This window comes from Sceloporus occidentalis, unplaced genomic scaffold (assembly GCF_023333645.1).
Source record: "Sceloporus occidentalis isolate IW3139 unplaced genomic scaffold, rSceOcc1.0.p SCAF_1, whole genome shotgun sequence".
NCBI classification, from domain to species: domain Eukaryota; kingdom Metazoa; phylum Chordata; class Lepidosauria; order Squamata; family Phrynosomatidae; genus Sceloporus; species Sceloporus occidentalis.
Genome location: NW_028316981.1, coordinates 233,234,587 through 233,259,140, shown reverse-complemented (window position 1 = coordinate 233,259,140; position 24,554 = coordinate 233,234,587). Strand labels below are relative to the sequence as shown.

The following is a 24,554-nucleotide window of genomic DNA, read 5'->3' as shown; positions in this document are numbered from 1 at the left end:
GAGGGTGACTTTCAAGAGTGGGAACATGTTCAACGTCAGGGTATAAGTCCAAATGAAATGTGGCTTCACAAAGTCTCTTTAATGGTATATGGGTTCAGGGGAGTAGCAGCTCTGTGAAGTTATGATACTCCATCAAGGTTGTGGAAATCAGCATACTGAATTTGATTATATTCCCTATAAACCTAGTCAGTTTTAAAAACAATTGACCTATCAAATTGTTAACAGCATTTAAAATAGAATCTCTATATTTCAGTTGTTTCATTCTCCATCTCTTTTCAGCACTGGTAAACAACAAATACATTTGGCATAGAAAGGCATGTAACTTGAAGGAAAGGTACATTGCCTAAATTCCCACAAGAGCCATAGCTCTGTACTTTAAATGTTAAACAAGCTTGTAAAAGCTTCATCTGTGTCATCTGAATTATGCTGCATTCAATTATACATTCTCTAGCAATACACGTTAAATGCAAAATGTTCTGTATTTTCTCTTTCCTGAAGTTTAATGTAACCTTTAACAAATTCTTTTTAAATTTCTTGCAGGCAAATGCTTTGAGCAGTACGTAAAGATATCATGGCCTGCCTTACAATGACAGAGATGGAAGGGACAGCATCATCTACTATTCACCAAAACGGTGGCATTGTTGGGAATTCAACCATTTCAAGACAGACAGAACCACTGTTTCGGGTTTACCTTTATCATTCCCCAGGAAAGACTGAAGGCGATTATCTGCAATTTCCAGCTGGAGAATATGTTGCAGAAGAGATCTGTATTGCTGCTTGTAAGGCTTGTGGTAAGATCGTTTTGCTTACTGGTAATACAATTTCACCTTTCTTGTTTGGGACTCGTTTGGAAATTTGGCAAGAAATACAGACAGATCAGTTGATGCCTCCTTGGAATCAACTCAGAATGTTTTGTTCGATCTGTTTGGATAGTACTTTGTTATATCAATGTACCGTATTAACTCATCACACTGGTTTCATTTGGACCAATACAAAACAATAGATTTGCATTACAGTAAGAAGCCTCCAGCTCAGCACTTTCCTTCTTGGGAACATTCAGAAGAGGAGCTTTCAGTTCCCTTTTCAGTTCACCACAGTTCAAGGTCCACAACTTAGCAATTAAAAAAAAGTCAGTTTCTTCCACAGAAATTTGAAGTTGTTTTCTTTCAACAAACTATATATAAACTAACTCCTGTTATCCATATTTTCAAAGCAAACTATAGTTTGTCTAGCTTAGGACCTAACACTCCAATATGGTAAGTTAAAATGGCTGCTCCAGAGGAGGGATATGGGGGGGAAGGGTGAACATATTAAACCAAGACTCATTCATGTGCATAAAGCCTTCATCTGTATCCTTAGAAGAAAGTATAGGAGTTGCTTCTACTGCCCATACAAAACATGGTACGAAGAAACTGTGACTATCTTTTGAAAGCATGAATTCCTCATTTATTCCATCAACAGTTGATTCTCTCTGATTAAGCAAAGGAAGCTGCTACTTCTCCTTTTAACTCCAAATGAAGTTAAAAATGCTTTCAGAAGACACCTATAAATCTAATACTAGGGAATGCTGATGATGTGACAGGAAGCTTTTCCTGCACTCTCCATCTCAGTGTTTTAAATAGCTGATGGAGAATGCACATCAGTAGCGTGTGTGTGTGTGTGTGTTTGTGTGTGTGTGTGTGTGAGAGAGAGAGAGAGAGAGAGAGAGAGGCTAAAGGAAGAAAACTGTTGATTTATGGTGAAATCCTAAGGCCAATAAACAAAATAAGTCATTTTTTGTTAAAATATTTGGTAGGTAATTTTTCTCCAACATAGGCTATATTTTGGTGTCCAGGAGGAAACTGATTACACTTTGAATCAATTCCATACTTTGGATCAATCATTAATTAGAATGGAAACTTTAATCAAGAAATCAGAAGAAAGCTAGGACTTGGAAGGCAGATATGAAAGAACTAGAGAAAATCCTGGAGTGTAAAGATATATTACTAAATATTAAAGTTAGGATTGTCCATACCATTATATTTTCAATTTTTGTGTATGATTGTGAAAGCTGGACAGTGAAGAAAATTGATAGGAAGAAAATCAACCCATTTAAAGTGTAGTGCTGGGAAAGAGTTCTGTGGATACTGTAGACTGCTGAAAAGACGAATGGAGCCTAGAGCAAATTGAGCCTGAATGCTCCCTAGAAGCCAAGATGACTGAACTGAGACTAAAGATGACTAAAAACCTAGTTTCCAAGACGACTAAACTGGTCATATCATAAGAAGGCTCAACTCAGTAGAAAAGACAATAATTCTTGGTAAGGAGAAGGCAGTAGGAAAAGAGGAAGATTGCACCCTAAGTGGACCTCAATCAAGGAGGCCATGGTCCTGCAAGACTTGAGCAGGGCTTTTGAAGATAAGATGTCTTTGGAAATCTCTCATTCATAGGGTCATCATACATCAACTTGACAGCAGTTAACAACAGCTAGGAACTTTACAAAGTTCTCCCAACCTTAGTTACCATAACAGTTACATGGAAAGCTAGAGGATAGTACTATTAGGTGGGATTGTAGGTCTGACAGGAGCAATGTTTTTCCATAGAGGTGTGCCCTTTCTTTACAAGTATCTTCCCTCTCTCCAAAAAAAAAAAAAAAAAAAAAAAATTACTCACAACTCCAGTCAGGAGTCAGGATGAACCTTCCAACACACACAGGGCTGCCCAAGTTTGTGTAGGATTCCTGAGTCATCTGGCGAGAGATCCTTCCCTTCCTTCCAGCTCTAAGGCACCAATGGTATCCAAAGTCCAAAAATCCTAAAGTTTGGGATTTTCTTTCCCAAAGTCCAGGAAACACAGAGCAGAACAAAATTTTCTAAAACCTGCAATAACTGAAGTGGTAGCTTTGCAGTTCTTCGGTCCTTCACGTGGGGAAGGTTTTTGTTTTGTTTTGTTTTTTAGTGAGAACTTCTCTTTTTGAAATAATGCAGCCAAATATCCAACTATTAAAAGGAGCTTGTTTGGGCAAAAAGGGAGAGGAAACAACATGAGACAGCAACATTTTGATGCAGAGAATTCAAATAAAATCAGTGAACTCCATCTAACTTAGCTAGTTACATGCTGCTTGTTTGCGTAATTGTCTTGGTTTTCAGAAAATGGGCACAGTTTGTTCAGGATGGACTGGAAAAGAACATCTTGGCCTCCAGGGTTGTTAAGAAGATAACAAATTGAACAAAAATCTCAGTTTTATGGGAATCTGAGTTCAGCAAAAGCCCCCCTTTTTAGAAGAGACTATTTGCTGAATTGTGCTTAATATTAGGACTTGGCTCTGTTGTGTACCTGTGGGGCTCCCCTCCAAGAAGCAGATTAAGCATGATTTTAAATCAGATGCTGTTAATGGATTTCTGTGTACCCTATTTGAAATTTAATTCCCAAATTGAAATCAAATGTGGCTATGTAAAAAGAACATATTCTTGCACACTTTCTTTGTTTTCTTTTCACCATTTCCAACTCAGGCTTCACTTGTTTATTGAGGCTTTGATTTAGTTCACTTCTTATGTTTTATTGACTGAACACAGTGTTCCATTCTCAGACCTCTGTTTTCACTCACTTTCGGCCACTGAATGTCCTTGCCATTGCTCCCATCTGTACTTCCATCTGTCATGTGTGAGTATTGCAAGGCAGGGGATGTAAAGTATAATGAGTTGTGTTTCTAGTCAGAATTTCTAGCAAAGCTGACACAGAGAGGGTTAGTGTTGGATTTTGGAGCAGGGATACCTGGATTCAGGAACATTTTTAGGCATGAAACTGTTTGGGTGGCCTTAGGCAAGTTGCAGTTATAATTTAGACATCACACTAATCCATAGTTAAAGGAACTTAACTGCAGGGTGGTCTGATATCTGAATTAACATGCCATGATTTGTCATTGGCTGGCACACCAAGAATTCATGCCAAGTATGACTTGCAAGTTATCTGAATATATCAACTATTGTCATGGCCAACACTGCTTCCTGAGATTGCTGTACTCCAGAGACAAGAATAAATTCATAAACCTAAATACTCAGAAGAACAAATCAGACATTGGCTTCTTCCAGTTTAGGATCTTATGCCATTGCTGGGTTTGTAAACTGCAATTAGTGCAGGCATGTTGTCTGGTTTGATTACTGACTAACCTATAGCACACTTCATTGCAAGGATAAAATAGGAACTGGGAAACTTCCAAGTTTCTGTTTCTCTTACCCATTATAGAGTTTGAAAAGTAACTTCATGTTGTTAACTTTTGCATTGTTACAGAATGGACTTGTTACTTTACTCATTGTGTTGCTTGTTGCTTTTTGTTATCTTTGTTGCTTTAGAGACAGGGAGAACTTAATATTAAAAAGAAGATGGCATAATACTATCTCTTAAATGGCTCTTTTAAAATAACATTCAGAAGTTACTGGAAAATATTAGTTGCTTACAGCAGTAAAGTAATGTCATTCCCACTTGATACATTAGTTTTGAAATGTTACTTCATTGTGTCCTCATTATCCAGAAAAGTAATGAGGTAACACATAACAAAATATTGATCCAAGTACTTGCAATATATCAACCAATTGATAGATAGATTTATTTGCATTTCTGTCCTTGTATTGTACTTCCACAAATTGTGTTTTCATCCTGAGTAGATGAAGCCATAGTTTTTGCTTTTGACCCACTGAAATTGTTTCCACGTTGTATGAGGAAGCTTACTTCTGTGTGAACATATATCCCACATTCTTCATGTCTTGTACTGATTTTCTTTCATTCCAAACCTCAGCATTGGAAATCTTCTGTCAGCACATCCATTAATCTATAGTTCAGGTTTTTGTACTAACATCTTGCACCAAATGCAGTGACTTTGCTTTGTATCTTTTTGTGTTGCTGTGTACTTTTCTGAGTCTGTGTTTCAGTCAACTCTTTATTTAAAATTTTGCATTCTTTGCATTGCATTCTTTTTCCTCACCTTCCTGGGCTTTGCTCTGTGTTTTAGAGTGCACTGTTCTTTAACAGTGTATAGTTTTGGTATATACTGATATAAAAACTGTTATATACATGTTTGTCATTCAGTCTCTATTTCTGGATCTAGGGCCCTTGTTTTGTTGAGTAACAGCATACAGTCTCAGTCTGTTGTCTTATAATTTTAAAATAATAAAGGAAAATACACTTTATAAAACAAGTAAGAAAAATAAAGGTATTTGGGAGAACATATATTGAGGGGAGAATGGTGGAAATGTGTGAAGGGGTGTTCGTGAATTTGTGACCTACTGCTTGCAGCACCTCCTAAAAAGTTAGCCTTGAGGGAAAGTGGACCTTAGGGTGAAAGATATTATCCACACGTTTTCTATGGGCCTGAACAGACAAACCAAAATAAAGCTGCTTTGGGTCACATTGGATGTTTGCAGTTTAAATGATGCATGTGTCCTAAGAGGCTGGAAGCCACGCCAAAGCTATGCTCCAGTCTTAAGGACTGGAGCACAGCTTTAGCGCAGCTTCTGACGTCTTAGATGCATGTGTCATTTTAACAGCTTATCTCCAAAGTGACCCGAAGCAGCTTTATTTTGACCTGTCTGTTCGGGCCCTATAACATGCTTTTTCTTTGCAGAAAAGGATGGGCAATAGATCACAACAGTTTGATATTGCAGAGATTTCAGGATGAACTATTTATGTAACCCAAGTTTCTTATAAGTAAGAATTATACATTTTTAAAAAGGAAGCTGAGGATAGGAGTTTGCAGGCTGGCTATTTTGGCAGTAGATTTTAATCCAGCTTCAATTAAGACAGCAGCATTTGCTAGCTCTGGCAATTGTTGTGGAAAACTGTAAACGAAACTAGTTGGCTGTGGGGAAAGATAGCAAAAATGCCAGAGGTCACATCTTAATCCTCTGTCTGAGTAGCTTGTCATTCCAGATAGATAATCTTAGCACCAGAATACTTTCCTGATACATGGACTGACACACAGTTCTGTAAAATGATAGCGTTGAAAAAGACCACAAGGGCCATCCAGTCTAACCCCTGTCTCCCATGCTTTTTAACATTTACATGAAACCGCTGGGAGAGATCATCCGGAGACATGGGGCGCGGGGCTATCAGTACGCTGATGACATCCAAATAATTTTCTCTATGTCTCCGACTGATGCAGTGACCGGGGATGGCATCTCTCCTCTCGTGGCCTGTCTGGAGTCGGTAATGGGCTGGATGAGGGAAAACAGACTCAGCTTGAATCCAGAGAAAACGGAAGTACTCATGATAGGTTCTCCTGGCCTAGGGATGGCGGTGGTTCCACCTGTCCTGAACGGGATCACGCTTCCCGTGAAGGACTCTGTATGCAGTCTGGGGGTGCTCCTTGACTCGCTGCTCCACCTTACATCTCAGGTGGATGCGACGGTCAGGAGCACCTGTTATCAGCTTCGGCTGATACGCCAGCTGCGTCCCTACCTGAGCCAGGGGGACCTAGAAACAGTGGTACACGCTCTGGTAACCTCTCGGTTGGATTTCTGCAACGCGCTCTACATGGGGCAACCCTTGTACCATACCCGGAAGCTGCAATTAGTGCAAAATATGGCAGCAAGACTGGTCACTAACATACCTAGGGCCAGTCATATAACACCGGTCTTAAAAGACCTACATTGGCTGCCTATTCGCTTCCGGGCGCAATACAAGGTGTTGGTCATAACCTATAAAGCCCTAAATGGCTTGGGCCCAGAGTACTTAAAGGACCGCCTCTCTCCGTACAACCCGCCCCGCCCACTCAGATCCACCGGGCAGCATCTGTTAAGAGTTCTGGAGGCCAGATTGGTCAATACCACCAGAAGGGCCTTTTCCACCTCGGCCCCTACTCTCTGGAACTGGCTGCCCATTGAGCTCCGTTCAGCAACCTCCTTGGCCCAATTTAAGAAGGGGCTGAAAACGTTCTTCTTCAAGCAGGCTTACCTCTGATTCTTTGCCCTGAGAGTCCCCTCTCCCCCCCCCCCCCCCGTTAGTAGTTTGTGATTCGGCACAAGTTCTTTTATTGTTTTAATTGTACTGTTTTTTAATTTGTATTGGATGTATATGATTATTGTTGTAAACCGCCCTGATGTTTCGAAGGGTGGTATATAAATAAAGTTTTATTATTATTATTATTATTATTATTATTATTATTATTATGCAGGAATACACACTCAGATAGCTGACAGATGGCCAAACAGACTCTGTTTTAAAGTGTCCAAAGAAGGGGATTCCACCACACTCCATGGCAGCATATTCCATTGTCAAATAGCTCTTACCATCAGGAAGTTCTCCCTAATGTTTAGGCGAAATGTCTTTTCCTGTAGTTTGTATCCATTGTTCCATGTCCTAATCTCTAGATGAGCAGAAAACAAGCTTGCTCCATACTCAATATGACATCCTAGAGTTCTTTCTCCTCCCCCTAGCTATTGTTTCTTTTCGTTTGAGTCTCACTCTATTAGATTCCTTTTCCTTTACAGCTGCGGGTTGCAGTCATCTTTCACCCTCCTAGTTCTGCTACCCAGTTCTTCTCAGACTTTGAGTCATGGCAGACATTTTTTCTATCGGATGCAGTCCCCACTTTGATCCTAGGTGACTTTAATATCAATCTTGATGATCCCAAGAATCTTTCAACATTTCGCTTTAGCTCCCTTTTAGCTTCTTCAACCTCATTCCAACTCTTCAACCCATTCTTTCGGTCACTGCCTTGACCTAGTTCTTGCTGCTAAGTGTGTCATTTCTGACTACTTGGCATCTGATTTTCCATTGTCTGATCATCATTTAATCTCTTTTACTCTTACTTATATCCCACCTCCTCGTCATACTGTTCAACACTATTTTTGTGATCTTAAGTCTGTTAATTATGACCATCTCTGTCAGTCCTTGGATTCCTCTCTCTCTTCTCTATCTCTTGGGGACTCTGCTTACTCAGCTATGTCTTTATTTAACTCCACTCTTTCTTCAACTATTGTCAGCTTTGCCCCTGTATCTGTACACTTGTCTTCCTCTATGACTAGGCCTCAGCCCTGGCTTACTCCCATTGTTGGGTTCCTCCGATCCTGCTGTTGAGCGGCTGAACGTCTTTGGAAAAAGTCCTGGGAGTGGGCCAATTTTATTCATTATAAATTCGTCCTTTTATCCTTCTCACACACCCTGTCCATGGCAAAACAGACTTATTACAAATCATTGATCTGTGCCAACGAGAGGTGCCCACAACATTTGTTCTGCTTCAACACTTTGTTAAAACCTTCCTTTCCCCCTATCTCTTCATTATTTTACTCTACCAATTTTGCCAACTATTTCATCACTAAGATCACCACTATTCAATCTGAGATAGTTCTTCCTGTTTTGTCTTCTACCACTAATCTTCTGGCACTTTCAACCAAAAAACTCTGTGTTTCCTCCTGTTTCTTTGGACAAACTCTCCACGCTGCTGAACTCTTCCAAACCTGCAACCTGTTCTCTTGATCCAACTCCCTCTCATCTTCTAATCTCTATAACCCCTTCTTTTCTGCCCTCGCTTCTCTATATCTTTAATCTCTCTCTCTCTCTACAGGCTCCTTACCTTCGGACTTTAAACATGCTCTCATTTCCCCAGTTCTGAAAAAAAACTCCTCTTGACCCCTCTTCTTTGACTAGCTATCGTCCAATTTCTCTTTTTCCTTTTCTTTCTAAGATTTTGGAACGGGTCATTTATTCTCACTGTCTTGAGTTTCTTGAAGCCAACTCCATTCTAGATCCCTTTCAGTCTGGTTTCCACCTGTGGCATTCCACAGAGACAGCCCTCACAAAGATCTCGAATGATCTTTTGTGGGCCAAGGCGAATGGCCTTTACTCTGTTCTCATTCTTAATTATTTGTATGCGGCCTTTGACATCGTGAATCACTGTCTCTTAGTTGATATACTTTCTGACCTCGGGTTCTCTGACTCAGTTCTTGATTGGTTTAAATCTTATTTGTCAGATAGATCTTTTGCAGTGGTCATGGGTGGTCAGACCTCGTCCTCTATTCCCTTATCTGTTGGAGTTCCCCAGGGCTCTGTTTTGGGTCCCCTACTGTTCTCTCTTTACACATTGTCCCTAGGAAAACTTATCAGTTCTTTTGGTTTTTCCTATCATCTGTATGTCGATGACACTCAGCTGTATCTTTCCACCCCTGACCTTTCTCCGGGGCTTGAACAGCAAGTTTAATCTTGTCTCACAGCTGTCTTGCAGTGGATGAACCATCAATGTTTGAAGCTCAACATGCCCAAGACGGAGCTTCTTGTCTTTCCACCTATTCCACCCTTCAATACTCCTTTTCTCTTTCCATAGATGATATCTCTATTTGACCGATCCAGGAAGCCTGCAGTGTTGGCTTCATTTTTTATTCTTCTTCTTCGTGGTCTCTGCGAATCATACAAATGGGTTTCACTGCGCCTGCGCAGTGCTGTTCGGAAACTTCTAGAATCACTGGGCAAAGTTAACTTTGCAACATATAGAAACTTTTTGGCGGTAACCCCGCCCACCCGTTATAAGGCCCCTGCCTTCCCGCTCTTTCCCCAGTTCCTTTTTTCTGCCGTGCTGGTTGCTATTTGGAACTTCGCTCTTGCTAGTTGTTGGATCACTGGTTCTATTTGACTCGGACTGTTTTTCTGGACTTTGGCTTCTCTTCTTCCCCCGTGCTTTTTGACCTCGGACCGTGTACTTCGATTTGGATTTCGGATCTTGTTTTGGCTTGTCGACTTCGACAAACGATGTCTCCTCCGTTCAAGAAATGCGACGTCTGTGGAGGAAAAGTTCCTGTACAAGACCCGCATTCCTCTTGCCTGCTGTGTCTCGGCCGGGACCACGACCCCAGGGCTTGCAGCCTCTGTAAGTCTATGTCTTCCCAAGCCCGAAAGAACCGGGAATCGCAGCTGACGTCCGCAATAGCCCAGGGCAAGATTCGGGAGGGGGATTCTCGGCCCCCTCGGCTCCTGCTGTGGCTCCTTCTCTCCCGGCCCGTGATGGCCCGGCCAGCGCACCTCCCTCTACTTCGCTGGTGCTGGATTCGGGGGTTTCTGACACCGCACCCCCTGTGGCCCGCGGCTCCTCTAAGCCCAGTGCCACCTCCAAACCCGCTAAGCACCCTCATAAATCAGGGTCCTTGGGTTCTGCTGCCGCCTCTGCTCCGCCTCGCGAAGAAGGAGCCCCCTCCGAGGCGTCGGGGTCATCCCACCGAGCGGCCTCCGACCAGAGGTCCCATAAGGCAGCTTCGGCGACTTCGTCCAGCTCCAAGAAGTCCAAGGCCAAGTCGGGCTCGTCCGGCCATTCCAAGCCCTCCGAACCGGATGACTCCGTTTCGAAGCGGGCCGCCTCCGAACCCGATGCCTCGGGCCCGAGGGAGCCCACCTCCGGGAAGAAGGATGGAGCCGGACAGGTAGCTAGAATCTCGGAGTCACCGATCCTCTTTTTTCCCCCGGATGCACCTGCTTGTCCTAAGTCTGGCAAGAAGAGGCATTCATCGGTCCCGGCTGCAACATCTGCTTCTGCCAAGAAGGCCAAGTCATCTAGTGGTCACCCAAGTTCTCAGTCAGGGTCTCCATCCAAGAGACTGGCCGCGCCCAAGGAGACTTCTCGGTCCCGCAAGGCCCATCATCGGGAGCGCCCTCGTCCCGACTCTCCGGTGACGGTTGCATCCCTCGCCACACCGTCCGTCGAGGTCCACTCTCCTGTAAGGGATCGTGACCGTGTGGCCGCCGTCCAATCCTCCTCAGTTCAAGATCCGTCAACTTCGACAGCTCTTCCTTTTCTTCTCTCAGAGGATGAGGACCCTTGTGACCTTCCAGCGAGGTCTCCTTCACCTGCTCCGCGTTCACCGGCTCGGGAGCTCGATGATGTTACCTATTTTTACGATTCGGAGACTGACCAATTCTTTTTGCCAGTCCTGAGAGAGGTCGCCTTGGCTAAGTCCACTTCAGTTCGGGACCGCACCCGTGAGCAGGACCGTGCTCGTGGCCAGGATCGACACCGACCCGAGGAACGGACCGACCGACCAGGGCCGTCTTCAGCCACCTCCCTGCTGCCCGTGACCCGGCCGACTGCACATACCAGACCTGTGGCTGCTGTTGAGTTGCTCTCTTCTGATTCGGAACCGGACCCCATCGGCTCTGATATCGCCTCGGGTGACGGGGAACTTGCTCGTGATTCCCCTCAATTCCTTCACCACCCGGAGGTAGCCTCCCCGACGCATGATGTCAGGTCTTTTGCGGAGCATGTTATCAAGATGTCCAGGGCTCTGGACATCGAGCTCTCGTACCCTGAAGAGGAAGCCAAGGACCCGGTTGAGCGCAGGGTGCGGGGTCGAGTCCACGCGACACCCTCCGTGCCGTTCCTGCCATCTCTGGAGACTTTGGTCAAGCGCTCCTGGGATGCTCCTTCTTCACTCCTTGGCCCGCCGCGTAAGATCGAGTCCCTCTACAGGGTTTCGGCTCCGAACTCACCATGGCTGACCTCACATCCTCGCCAGAATTCGGCTATCGTCGAGGGCTCCCAGCAGGTCTCCACGCAGCGTCAGGCGGCGTCGCCTATGGATAAGGAGGCCAAGAAGATTGATGCCTTGGCTAGAAAGGCTTATGCAGCGGCTGCGTTGGCGGTGAAGGCGACCAACTACACTGCCTGTATGGGCGCCTATGTCCAAACTCTGATGGAGGGCATCTCCCCGATCGTGCCGGACGTCCCGGATGGGGTGCAACAGACTCTGACTGAAATCAGGGATGAGGCCCATTCCATTGGCGCCTGGCTCATCACGGCGTCCAGGTATGTCGTGGAGTGTTCGGGCAGGGCCATGGCAGCATCACTCCCCCTGAGGAGGCACGCCTGGCTAAGGGGCTCGGACCTCAACTCCAGCGTTAGAGCTACGATTGAAGACATGCCCATCGATGACTCGGGCCTGTTCCATGCCGAGACAGATGATAGGCTTAATCGTAAGTTCAGGCTGAAGGCGGCGGCGAAGAAACATGGTATGTCGGCCCCCGTTCCATCCCCTTTCCGCAGGCGATTTCGCCCTTGGCAGCAGCAGCAGGGTCAATTCCATAGGTCCTCTTATCAGGACCGCCAGTTTCATCAGCAGGGCTCCCAACGCCAGAGGTACCCGTCCCAATCCTCTTCGTCTTCTGGCCGCCGTAACCAGTCTTCCCGGTACCGTAAAAACCGCCGGCAAGACCCCGACCAAGGCAAGAAGAGGGCATGAAAACTTCCTGCGCACTTCGCCTCCCCTCTGTGCTTTCTGGACATCCGTAGGCCCTTTGCCAACATTTGGGCCTCTATTTCTTCCGACTCCTGGGTACTAGACATTGTCTGTAGGGGTTATTCCCTCGAGTTCGAAGAGCTCCCACCCACCGGAGCTTTTATTTCCACCCCCCCCTCGGACACCCTTCTCGACGAAGTGCGCGCTTTGCTCCTCAAAGGGGCAATCTCTCCGTTACCCCCCGAACACTGTTCCAGGGCCTTTTTCTCCAGGTACTTCACGGTACCGAAGGCAGACGGCGGCATCAGACCCATTTTGGACTTAAGACAGTTGAACCTCTTCCTTGAATACCGCCGGTTCCGGATGGTAACCTTGGCTTCTATTTTGCCTCTTCTATACCAGGGCCTGTGGTTTGCAACGGTCGACTTGAAGGACGCCTACTTCCACATCGGAATTCGGGAGTCCCACAGGAGATTCCTCGCCTTCGCTGTCGGCTCCACCGCATACCACTACAACGTGCTTCCCTTCGGCCTTGCCACGGCTCCACGGGTCTTTACAAAGTGCATGGCTCCGGTGGTAGCATACCTCCACCAGAAAGGCTACAGAGTCTTCCCTTATCTGGACGACTGGCTGTTTGTCGCCGACTCACAACAGGATCTCCGAGAGGCAATCTCATTCGCCTTGCGTCTGTTGGACTCTCTCGGTCTGGTCGTCAAGAAGGAGAAGTCCCACTTCACTCCGGCCAGGCAGGCCAAGTTCATCGGAGCCATCCTCGACTCCGAAAGATGCTCCGCCTTCCTTCCCGTGGACCGCTTCCAGGCGTTAGTAGCATCACTAAAGCCTTGCATTTCCCACAGAAGGGTGAGGGCCAGAGACGTCCAAGTTGCTCTGGAACACATGGCGTCAACGACCTTCGTGACACCGTGGGCACAGCTTCGCTTGCGCCCGCTACAGTCCTGGTTCCTCTCAGTCTTCTCCCCGATGGAAGACCCTCCGTCAAAGTGGCTCACGGTACCGAGGCCGGTGGCCACTTCCCTAAGATGGTGGTTGGACGATCGCAACGTCTGTATTGGGATGCCCTTCCATCAGCCTCAACCTCAATTGACTCTGACAACCGATGCCTCTCTGGAAGGCTGGGGCGCCCATCTGCTCGACCTGGTTGTCAAGGACAAGTGGTCGGCCCAGGACAAACATCTCCACATCAATGCTTTAGAGATGCTTGCAGTCGAGAAGGCTCTGAGGGCATTCGAGCTCACTGTCACAGGCAAAGTGGTCCTCCTCAGGACGGACAATACTACCGTGATGTATCACATCAACAAGCAAGGAGGCACCAAGTCCAGGACTCTGCTCGAGATCACTCTTCGCATCTGGGACTGGTGCATCCAGAGACAGGTGCTCCTCCAGGCGATTCATCTCCCAGGAGAGGACAACGAGTTGGCAGATCGCCTAAGCAGATCCTCTTCGGTGTGCCACGAGTGGAGGCTCCATCCGGAGACGGTCAGCGACCTGTTCGAGCGGTGGGGAACCCCCCGGATCGACCTCTTCGCGACCGCGTGGTACAGCCACTGTCCCCAGTTCTGCTCCAGAGGACTAGCGGACGGATCTCTCGGAGACGCGTTCGCCTTCCTTTGGACGGGAGAGCTGCTGTACGCCTTTCCTCCCTTCCCTCTCATCACCAGGGTGGTGTCCAAGATGACAGCGGACCGTTCGCCTGCGATCCTGATCACTCCGTGGTGGCCCAGACAGCCGTGGTTCGCATCCCTTCTCCACCTCTCCAGGAGATGCTTCCTCCGCCTCGACTTCCGTCCCGACCTGCTGTCGACCCAGGACAGCCAGATCTTGCACCCGGACATCGTGAACCTACTGTTGGTGGCCTGGAAGATACAGCCCTAACCGCCCTTCCGGAGTCGGTGAGGACGGTGATCCTGGCTGCAAGAAAACCTTCTACTCAGCGGTCCTATGCCCTGAAATGGAAACGGTTCAGCCTCTTCCTGGATCGAAAGGGCTTGTCTCCTGCTCAAGTGTCCACTCCAGTGGTGCTGGAATTTTTGATGGCGCTCTTGGATGAGGGGCTCTGCCTCGCATCCATCAAGTGCTATTTGTCTGCCATTTGTGCTAAGTACCAATTCGGGGGGAGGGCTTCTTTTTTTAGGGATCCTTTGGTGAAAGGGTTCCTTAAAGGGTGTGCCAACTTGCATCCTCCTGTGTCGGTACCGGCGCCGGCTTGGAGCTTGGAGGCGGTACTGTCCGCGCTCCAATCCAAGCCCTTTGAGCCGATGGCCACGGCGGACTTGAGACTACTGACTTGGAAAACCGCCTTTCTTGTGGCCATCACTTCTGCCCGCCGTGTGGGCGAACTCTGTGCCTTAAGGAGGGACCAGCCCTTCCTGAGATTTCACAAGGACAAGGTGGTCCTTCGGACAGACATTACTTTCTTGCCTAAGGTTGTGTCTGCTTTCCACATGTGCCAGGACATTGTGTTGCCGACCCTCGCTTCCAACCCGACTTCGGATGCGGAGCGGAGCCTGCACTCTCTTGATGTCAGGAGAGCGCTGGCGTTTTACCTGGACAGAACTGCTGCCTCCAGTCGGTCCGAGAGACTTTTCCAATGCTACTCGGTACCGAAAATGGGGTTGCCTGTGTCTGCACAGAGGTTTTCCAAATGGGTGGCCGGTACCATCCACCTCTGCTATGAACTCCTGGGCAAACCTCTCCCTAGCAGGGTTCGGTCCCACTCCACAAGGGCAGTGTCGGCATCCTCTGCGTTCCTATCAGGGATTCCCTTGGAGGATGTTTGCAAGGCTGCTGTTTGGTCCCAACCTCTGACTTTTATCAAACATTATAGGTTGGACACCAGAGCCATTCGAGACGCAGCCTTTGGGAGGGCTGTGTTGGTTTCAGGGTTGCATTGATTGCACTACTGATGGTTATGTTTCAGCATTTGTGTATATAATGCCTGCGTTTGCATTTTGTTGAATGTTGCTTTGCACGTTTTCAGTGGGATAGGTCTTGCATGACCTTATATCCCCTTCTCAGGTTTAGCAATGTTGTTGCTATGTTTGGTTTGTTCAAGAACAAGAGACTGACTCCTTTTATGGTTCAAGGTGTTTATTGTTGTAATAAATGTACCTTTGGTTTACCATACCTTTGGTCTCAGGACACTCCCTCCGCCGCATACCTAAGCTTGTCAGTCTAAACCCATTTGTATGATTCGCAGAGACCACGAAGAAGAAGGACAGGTTGCTTACCTGTAACTGTATTTCTTCGAGTGGTCATCTGCGAATACATACAAATCCCACTCGTCCATCCCTTCAGTGTCCTGCTCTTATTGGCTCTTTCCATCGCCTGCTTGGCGGAAAAAATTGCGGAACTGGGGAAAGAGCGGGAAGGCAGGGGCCTTATAACGGGTGGGCGGGGTTACCGCCAAAAAGTTTCTATATGTTGCAAAGTTAACTTTGCCCAGTGATTCTAGAAGTTTCCGAACAGCACTGCGCAGGCGCAGTGAAACCCATTTGTATGTATTCGCAGATGACCACTCGAAGAAATACAGTTACAGGTAAGCAACCTGTCCTTCTCTGTCGTGTATCCCCCAGATCCAGGCCACAGCCAAGGCCTGTAGATTCTTTCTCTACAATATTGCTAAATCCATCCATTTCTCTCGGCCTCTACTGCCAAGACTCTGGTCCACGCTCTGGTCGTCTTGCCCCATGGCGTCGTGATGCCGTGCGCTGCATCACATACTTTTTACAGCTCCTTTTTGCACCCTGGAAAGGCCAGATCAAAGCTAAGATATGTGTTAACATCTGTTGGTTTTTAGATAATGAAGTGATGAGATGATCTCCCTCTTTTTTTATCTTCAGCTCCAAAAAGTGGATCTCTGTGTTGCTGTGATTGAAACCAAATTTAATATGTCTGTTAATGTTATTAATTGATAAGTGGAACTGTTTTAGGTCTACATTGTCACCTCTCCAGGTATAAAATATATAATCTAAATATCTAGCCCAAAATATGAGTTTCCCCTTGTATTTGTTATTAAGGTGTCTTTTCAAATTCCTCCATATAAAGATTAGCCACTTCAGGAGCCATAGAGTACCCCATAGCTACCCCCTTAATTTGTTAATATTTTTGTTCAAATCTAAAATAGTTTTTTGTTAAAGATATTTTGGCTAAGGAGAGTAAAAAATGGGCTGGGGAATGTTTGGCTTCCCTCCTGTCCAAACTGACTCTTATAATGGTGAGAGCTTCATCCTGGGATATGTTGGTATAAAGTGATCTTGCATCCAAGGGCACCGATATGTAATTTCCCCTTATCTTTAGAGGCATTATTTTGTTAATGAAATCTGTAGTGTTTTTTATCTAGAGCCTATGAAAGGCTTCAAGAACAAATTGGAACAAATTGTGCCAAAGATTCCACAATAAATCTGCAACCTGAAACAATGGGTTCCTCACCTATATGGAAATAATAGAGAAAAACAAGCATTTCCCACAACAATCATAACATGCAGTTATGAATCTCTGTACTTTACAGTAGTTTTTTTCTTTTTACAGTAGCTATACAGCACTTTCTACATAAGATGGAAAACTCACATCCAACATCAGTGGAACACACTCCCTCGGAGTGTAGTGGAGTCTCCTTCCTTAGAAGTCTTTAAACAGAGGCTGGATGGCCATCTGTCGGGGATGCTTTGATTGGGAGTTCCTGCATGGCAGGGGGTTGGACTGGATGGCCCTTGCGGTCTCTTCCAGCTCTGTGATTCTATGAATCTAACATACCGGTACTTGTATACATTAATTTGGGAGTGCATTTTGGTCACTGTGACATCAGTTCTCTAAATTGTCCTACAAAAAACAAATGAAATTTCTTTTGATACATTAGTAGTTAATAAAAGATAAATAGTTCCTTGATTATCATTTCAGATTGTTTTTATATAAATGAAATATTTTTTTCATTTCACATAAAAAGTTTTATAAGTTAACTAGTCTCATCTTCCTGTAAAACTGTGACTTTCCATAAATTGAAAATCATTTGCTAAGTTACTGTTTTCAAGCCAAATTCCAGTTCAATGAATGTCAGCAAATTCTGCCATTCTTCTGGCAGTGTAAAAAAGAATTCTTTTTAAAAGCCTCATACCTTTGGATATTGTTCAGAACTGTCTGTTGATGTCCAAAGTGACTCACAATTGAATCACCTTTTTATTCAGCAAGTGATTGCTGCAATATGTGAAGAGTGAGTCCTTCTCTTCTTAAAAAAAGCACTTGGATCATATTTAATACTTTGCCTCCATGAGAGAAAGTGTTTTTGTTCTCTGAATTCACTGATTTTGCTTTGTTGTGGTGTTAAATAACAGAGGCAGCTCTTTCTACTTGTCAGCAATCATGATCTCTATGAACAGAGAGTGTTGCTGGAAGCAGACATAGAGAGCTGAGAAATGAGTTATACATATGTAGAATTAATACAACTCTTATAGTTGCAGAAACTAAAAAGAGTGGTACAGGTTGAGTTTCCCGTATCTGAAATGCTTGAGACCTCTGGTGTTTTCAGTTTGGGGGGTGGATTTTGGAATACTTTTATTTGCATATACAATCACCCTCTGTGTCCACCAACTTGCCATCCATGGATTTGAGCATCCACGGGGATGGCAAGCCTCCGGTGGTGGCAGAGGAAGTAGGAGGAAGAGGAAGGAAAAGGAGGATGAGTGTCAGCAGCAATGGAGGGGGGTGAGAGGAGGAGGAAGTGGGGTAAGAGGAGGAAGAGGGGTGAAGAGGAAAAGAGGAGAAGGTGGGTAAGAGGAAGAAGGAAAGGTAGCCCCCTGCTGCCTGCCATGGTGAGAGCGGTGAGGCTGGCTTCGGGAGGGGGCGAGGGGGGGGGGGCAAAGCCATGTGCTTTTGGTATCCACAGGAATATCTGGTATGCATTTCCTGCAGACACCGAGGGCCCAATGTATATATAATAAAATGCCTCATCATAGGGTTTTCTAGGTGAAGGGATTATACAAGGAGGGCCACCTACACCTCCGTGTGTGCAGTACTACCAAGTGTTAGCTCTGATGTCGCTGCTGTTCTTTCACTTTAGTGACACCCACCACTACTGCTGGTGCCCAGTAGTTGTTTTCCTATGTCATCCTCGCCGCCCCCCATTATTGTTGAAATGGTTGTTTCCCTACCCGTCTCCTCCTCCCTCCCTCCTTTTCCTTTCCCCTCTCATGTTCTTCTTTCGTCTGGCAGTGGCAGCACCATCTTGATCTCCACTGGGGGAAGAGTCTGGTGTCCTCTGTCCTCCCTCCTTTTGCTCCTCCACTCAATCTCATTGATAGGGGCAGTACTCTATTGATCTCCAATGGGCGAGGAGTCTGGTGATCTTTCTGGTGTCCTCTGGCCTCTCTCCTTTCACCCTTCCATCCAATTTCACTGGCAGCAGCTTTATCTCTGCAGGGGGAAGAAATCCTCCCTCCTCCTGAACCTCCACCTGATGGCAGCGGTGCCCTCTTGATCTCCACTGGGGGAGAAGTCTGGTGTTCACTGTCCTCCCTCCTTTTGCACCTCTGCCCTAACCTTCAACTAGAAAACCCTATGATGATGAGACATCCCAAGTGATACACAGGCAGGATAAGAGCACTAACAGAGAGATAGTTAAAAAGAAATGGAAAACACACTTGCAAGAACAGGTAACGACAGGGAAAGATGACGAAACAAGTAGTAAATACACTCAGAAATGCAGATGCTATCAAAATTAGCATCACACATAAAATAGGGACATGGAATGTAAGAAGCATGGGCCAAGGGAAGCTAGACATAGTAAAAAAGGAAATGGAACATATCAACATAGAAGTATTCAGAGTGAGTGAGTTAAAATGGACAGGAATGGGCCACTTTGAATCAGACAGCTACAAAGTGTTCTACTCAGGGATTGAAAGGACATGAAGAAATGAGGTCAAAACTTCCAAAGGAAATGGGAAAAAATGAATAAGTTATGGGAATGAAAAGAGAAAAGAATTAAGCAACAACAACCCTAATGGAATAACAGGCATGCTGCAAAATAATTTATAAGTAACGGATGACGACAGAAAGAAAATGTCGTATACCCATTTAAATAACCTAATCATGCTCTTAAAACAGAGGTATCTAGTGTATATATTTTTTTAGTTTTGTCTTGTTCATTTGTTTGTTAGTTAATGACAATTAAATGTATTGCAATGTAAATATTTTTATATGTTTATTTGTTTTATATGTTTTATGTTTCTATAAAATTTGTATGTCTTGTTAATCATAAATGAATAAAAAATTTAAAAAAAAGAAATGGGGTGACATTCATACTAGGAAAAGATGTGGCAAAAGTAGTCAGAGGATACAATGCAAAATCAAATCAAATCATCTCAATAAGGCTTCATGGAAAACCTATGAATTTCACCATAATTCAAGTATACGCACCAACCATAGAGGCAGAACAGGAAGAAATCGATAGATTCTATGAAGGAGTACACGAAGAAATTGACAACACACCAACACAGAACGCCAAGCTGATTATCGGAGATTGGAACACAAAAGTTGGAAGCAAAGAAGACTAAAAAACAGTAGGCAGATTTTGATTGGGCAGCCAATCGTTGTGAAGCCAACAACCTATTCATTGCAAACACATTTTTCATACAATAGAAAGGATGGCCAACACAAAAACCGAATAAATTATATAATCAGAAGTAAAAGATGGCAAAGCTCCATACTGGTGGCCAAGACTAGACCAGGTGCTGTTTGTGGTACAGATCACAAATTACTCTATAGATAGATAGATAGATAGATAGATAGATAGATAGATAGATTAAAACTCAAGCAGAAAATAAAACCAGTCATCATACCAAAATTTGATTTAAACAATATCTCCACAGAATTCACTGACAATATAAGAAACAGATTTGTTCTACTAAACAAAAGAATGCTAAGGATTCTGTGGACAGCCAAAAAGACCAACAGATGGGTCCTAGAGCAAATCATGCCTGAATTCTTCCTGGAAGCCAAGATGACAAAACTTAGGCTGGCATACTTTGGGCTCATCATGAGAAGGCACGAATCACTGGAAAAAAACAACAATGCTAGGAAAGATATAGGGAAGTAGAAAGAGAGGATGGCCGCATGCTAGATGGATGAACTAAAGAGATCATGAGTATGAGCTTGCTGGAGTTGGGCAGAACAGTGGAGGACAGGGGGCCTTGGGGATGTCTCATCAGCAGGGTCAGCATGGGATGGGATTGATGCAAGGGTAGTTAACAGCGACATGTAATAAGATAGCTTGGAGATGGAGGACCCAAGTCTAAACACAAAATTCATTTATGTTTCATATGCACCTTATATACACAGCCTGAAGGTAATTTTATACAACATATTTTAATAGTTTTGTGCACCAAACAAAGATTGTGTACATTGAACTATTAGAAAGCAAAGGTATCACTTCTCAGCTGTTGAAACAATGGATTTAAAAAGACCAAAACAAAGGATACTATAAATAAGCTTTATCTATATTTGTTTTAAAAGGCAACAAGCAATTATAAAACCAATATATACAAAGGATACAAAATAAACCATAGTAATAATGGCAAGCACAATAACAAAATAACAAATAATGTAAACTATACTGAACCAAATAATACAAATATAATACAATAGAAAAGAATGCTAAGAACAGAGTGAGTGAAAGGGAGCGAGAGAATCACAACTATAGCTAGACTTATGAAGGTTCAGAAACTGATTAGAACTATATATACGCAGCTGAAAACCATCTGTATTCTCAGTAGCTCACCGTTAACTCTATAATGGCCATTAACTCTATAATGACTCAAATATAGATCTTGTTACTATTCCAACGTCAGCCACCCATGAAAAAATTTGGATTTTGGAACATTTTTGGAATATGTTGGAATTTTCAGAATTCTGGATAAGAGGGACTCAACCTTTGTTATAAGTGAATATTGTTGCCATCTGCCTGTGTAATCCAGTTTGTTCTAATGTATTTCTGTGGGCACTGTGAAGCAATATCTCTGTTTGAATGTGTTGGCAAATGAATCTAGTCTCATAGTAAATGTGCTTTCTTGGTCAGAAAGGTTTATTGTATAAATACTTCATTCCTACCAAGCAAAACTGATCAAAATGTTTACCCCTTGTGAAATATATTTTGCTTCGATTTCTTTAACAGGAATGAAATACAGTATAAATTGACTCACTACTTTCTTCAACTTAGTCACGGTAGCCTTTTGAGATCTAAAAGACAGAAGAAAATATTAAGCCTTGCAGGTGCTGCCATATCAGATTTACTTAGAAATGCCTTTTTAAAAAATAAGAAGTCGTTCTTTGTGATAAAGAACCTGCAACTAAAACACCTTCTTCTATTGATAGGTATCTTGCCAGTGTATCACAACATGTTTGCACTAATGAATCAGACAGACCGATGCTGGTATCCTCCAAATCACACCTTCCAAATAGAGGGGTCAGCCACTCTCACCGTACTCTACCGAATAAGGTGGGCTTTGATATCTATAAAGAATTGTATTGTTAATTACTTTTAAAAACATCTCCTATAGTATAAGTGTAGCAGTTCTCTAATTTCTTTGTTTTACTTTCAGGTATTGGATGGGTCAATTGTAGAAATAATGGTATTTGTCTTTGTATTTCCTTTTTTATTTTACTGCCATTCTCATCCCATGACTGAATTCCCTAGTCACCAGAAACTCTGTGGGTGCATGTGTACAATTGATGTATTGCATTTGCAGTCTCATTGGCAAATGTGTATTTGCAATTTTATTGCTACATCATACAGTCTGATTTTTCACCTCAAATTATTTCTGAGGAGATTATGATTGGGAAATTGATAATGCCCATTATTTGACATTAAATGTCAATGGCCTCTAGTGCACAATGTTTATGATCATCGTTGTATGAAGAAGAAAAAAAAGAGACAAAACAAGAATGCGTGCGCTCTGTCTCTAAAATTGAACAAACCGAAAGTATAAAGTTATTTTTTTATGTGGGAAAAAATGTTTTTCAATCTTTTTGATGGAGGAGAACAACTAGGTATATGTCCTTGGAAGAGTAAAGTTTTAACATGTGAATTTCAGATATCAAAATAAATACCGTATGTTTTGATTTCTGTCTTCTTTCAGAACTAGTTATAGTTCACAGCGTCCCTAAGAGTTTGCTTGGCGCTGAACATTGATGCATGTTAACTGCTTTAAGAAAAGCTTTATTGATGGTACACAGCAGAGAAGCATTCCATCACTTTTGCTGTTGGAATCCCTTCACGGCATCCCTTTGCACCCAGTGGTAGAGTTGGGACCCAAAACTACCGTACATGCTTGACTATAAGTCAAGAAATTTATGCCTAAAAAGTGACCCAAAAAACCCTAGGTCATTTTATATACAGGGCAATACGGTAATCCTCTCTCGAAGGGACAGCCAGGCTCAGGAAAGGCTTGAGGGCAAACAGTTGTCTCTTCCTCTTCCCCAGTCTGGGGCGTCCATCAAAGGCTGGAGAGAACCTGGATAGTGGAAAGACTTGGAAGCACATGCTTGCCTTTCTCCTCTTCCCCAGTCAGGGTGTCCTCCAAAGGCTGGAGAACACCCGGATCGGGAAAAGACTTGCGGGAAATGCTTGCCTCTTCTGCAGTCCAGGTGTCTCCTGAAGGGACGGCTGGACTATAGCGGAGGAGGAAGAACCTCTGAAGGTTCTTCCCAACCTTGGCTGTCTCCCAAAGATACAGCTGGGCTGAGGAGGGAAGGAAGGGCACTGGGACCCAAATTATAACTTCGACTTATCTAGGGGTCATCCCCAAATCCCTGATTTTGGCCCCCAAACCTGCCCTCGACTTATACACGGTGTCAACTTAGACACAAGTATATATGGTAATTCTACCCAAACCGTCCCCCTCAGCCAGCAGTCAAAATTCCCATTACTGGCTATATGGGACATCTGGGCTGGTATGCACCCCACAGGCTGAAGAAAGATGGATTCCCAAGGGTTCTATAGAAGCAAACAAAGAAAACTAAAATGTGTGTGCCCCATCCTCCCCACCATAAATATGGGAAGTGTATAAGCAAATTAGCAACAGGAAAAACCACCCTCTAGTCTATTTTCTTTTCCCAGCCTGCAACTGCCAAGCTAAAAAGTATCAAACAAGATCACTGATATAAATGGTGACACTGGACAGATGTTAATGTTTTGCCATGTTGCTAATAAGGACTCCAAAACCCATCTGCTGGTGGCAGAGGCCCAACTCCCTACAATCCACTCTTATATCTTTCCTGGACATTGTTTGCAGTTGGCCATTTATGCTTCCTTACTAACACATCTGTTAAAACCTACACAGCAATATATAATACAAAATCCTTCTCTGTGCCCTTAATGCAAAATATGTCTCAGTGCTCTCAAACTCTGTAACAAACATCAGTGACCTAATCAGAGTCACAGTCCATATATTTCAAATTACAAAATATGTACAGACTCACATAGTGGCAGTCCATGTTGATTCACATCTCAACAGCTGCCTGCAAAAGGAGAGAAGACGGCTGCCTCTTTCTAGTTTCCTCTGCTTGGATTTCATCTTGTCATCTCTTCCACAGATGTTAGGGGGGTTCATCTCCCTGGTGCTCTCTCTCTCAACTAAAGACAGGCAAATTTAGTGTGGTTTCCCAAAGAGTGTCCTACAGATAGATCTGGATGGTTTCAAAACTCCAAAGCAGGATCGTTTTTGTGGGTTTTTCAGGCTATATGGCCATGTTCTAGAAGAGCTTCTTCCTGACGTTTTGCCAGCATCTGTGGCTGGCATCTTCAGCCACATCTTCATGGATGTCAGCCATGAAAGCCTTCGACTTCACATTGACTGCTGGTGAAACGTCAGAAATAAACTCTTCTAGAACATGGCTGCATAGCCCGAAAAACCCACAAAAAACTATGGATGCCGGCCATGAAAGCCTTCGACTTCACATCCAAAGCAGGATCTCCTGCCACATTTGAAACAACAGCAAAGTTGCTTATCATAGCGGACAAAATACAAAGCAAAAGTATAGTTTTTTCTTCAGCTTCCTCAAACACAAGTCCTTTATGTTCTTTAGGCTTTTACTTACAATGTCATAAATCAGGCCAAGAAATACATTGCTACCAGCCATAGCAGCTAGCTCTCAATTAACCACAGAGCAAGAAGCCAATTCATTCGTAAATCTTGTCTTGGGAGCACAAGACAAAAAAACCTTAACTACCAAAAAACTAACTGGATAGCAAGAGGTGTGCAAGTATTTAAAACTCTGATTTTGTATCATTTTACTAACATCACCTTTTTAGGATATGTGATCTTGGGTATAAAAATATTGATAAATGATGAAAAA

The 24,554-nt window shown here is 44.1% G+C and overlaps 1 protein-coding gene across 3 annotated transcripts in view; it reads left to right on the top strand.

The window, feature by feature from the left end:
- Positions 1-24,554, top strand: part of JAK2 (Janus kinase 2) — a 115,207-nt gene that overhangs the window by 46,564 nt on the left and 44,089 nt on the right. For all 3 annotated transcript variants that reach the window (XM_089490046.1, XM_089490053.1, XM_089490051.1), the window contains 2 exons: positions 541-791; positions 21,573-21,696. In XM_089490046.1, coding sequence (XP_089346172.1) covers positions 572-791; positions 21,573-21,696 — 344 coding nt within the window. In that variant the 5' untranslated portion in view covers positions 541-571. The remainder of the gene's footprint in view (positions 1-540; positions 792-21,572; positions 21,697-24,554) is intronic.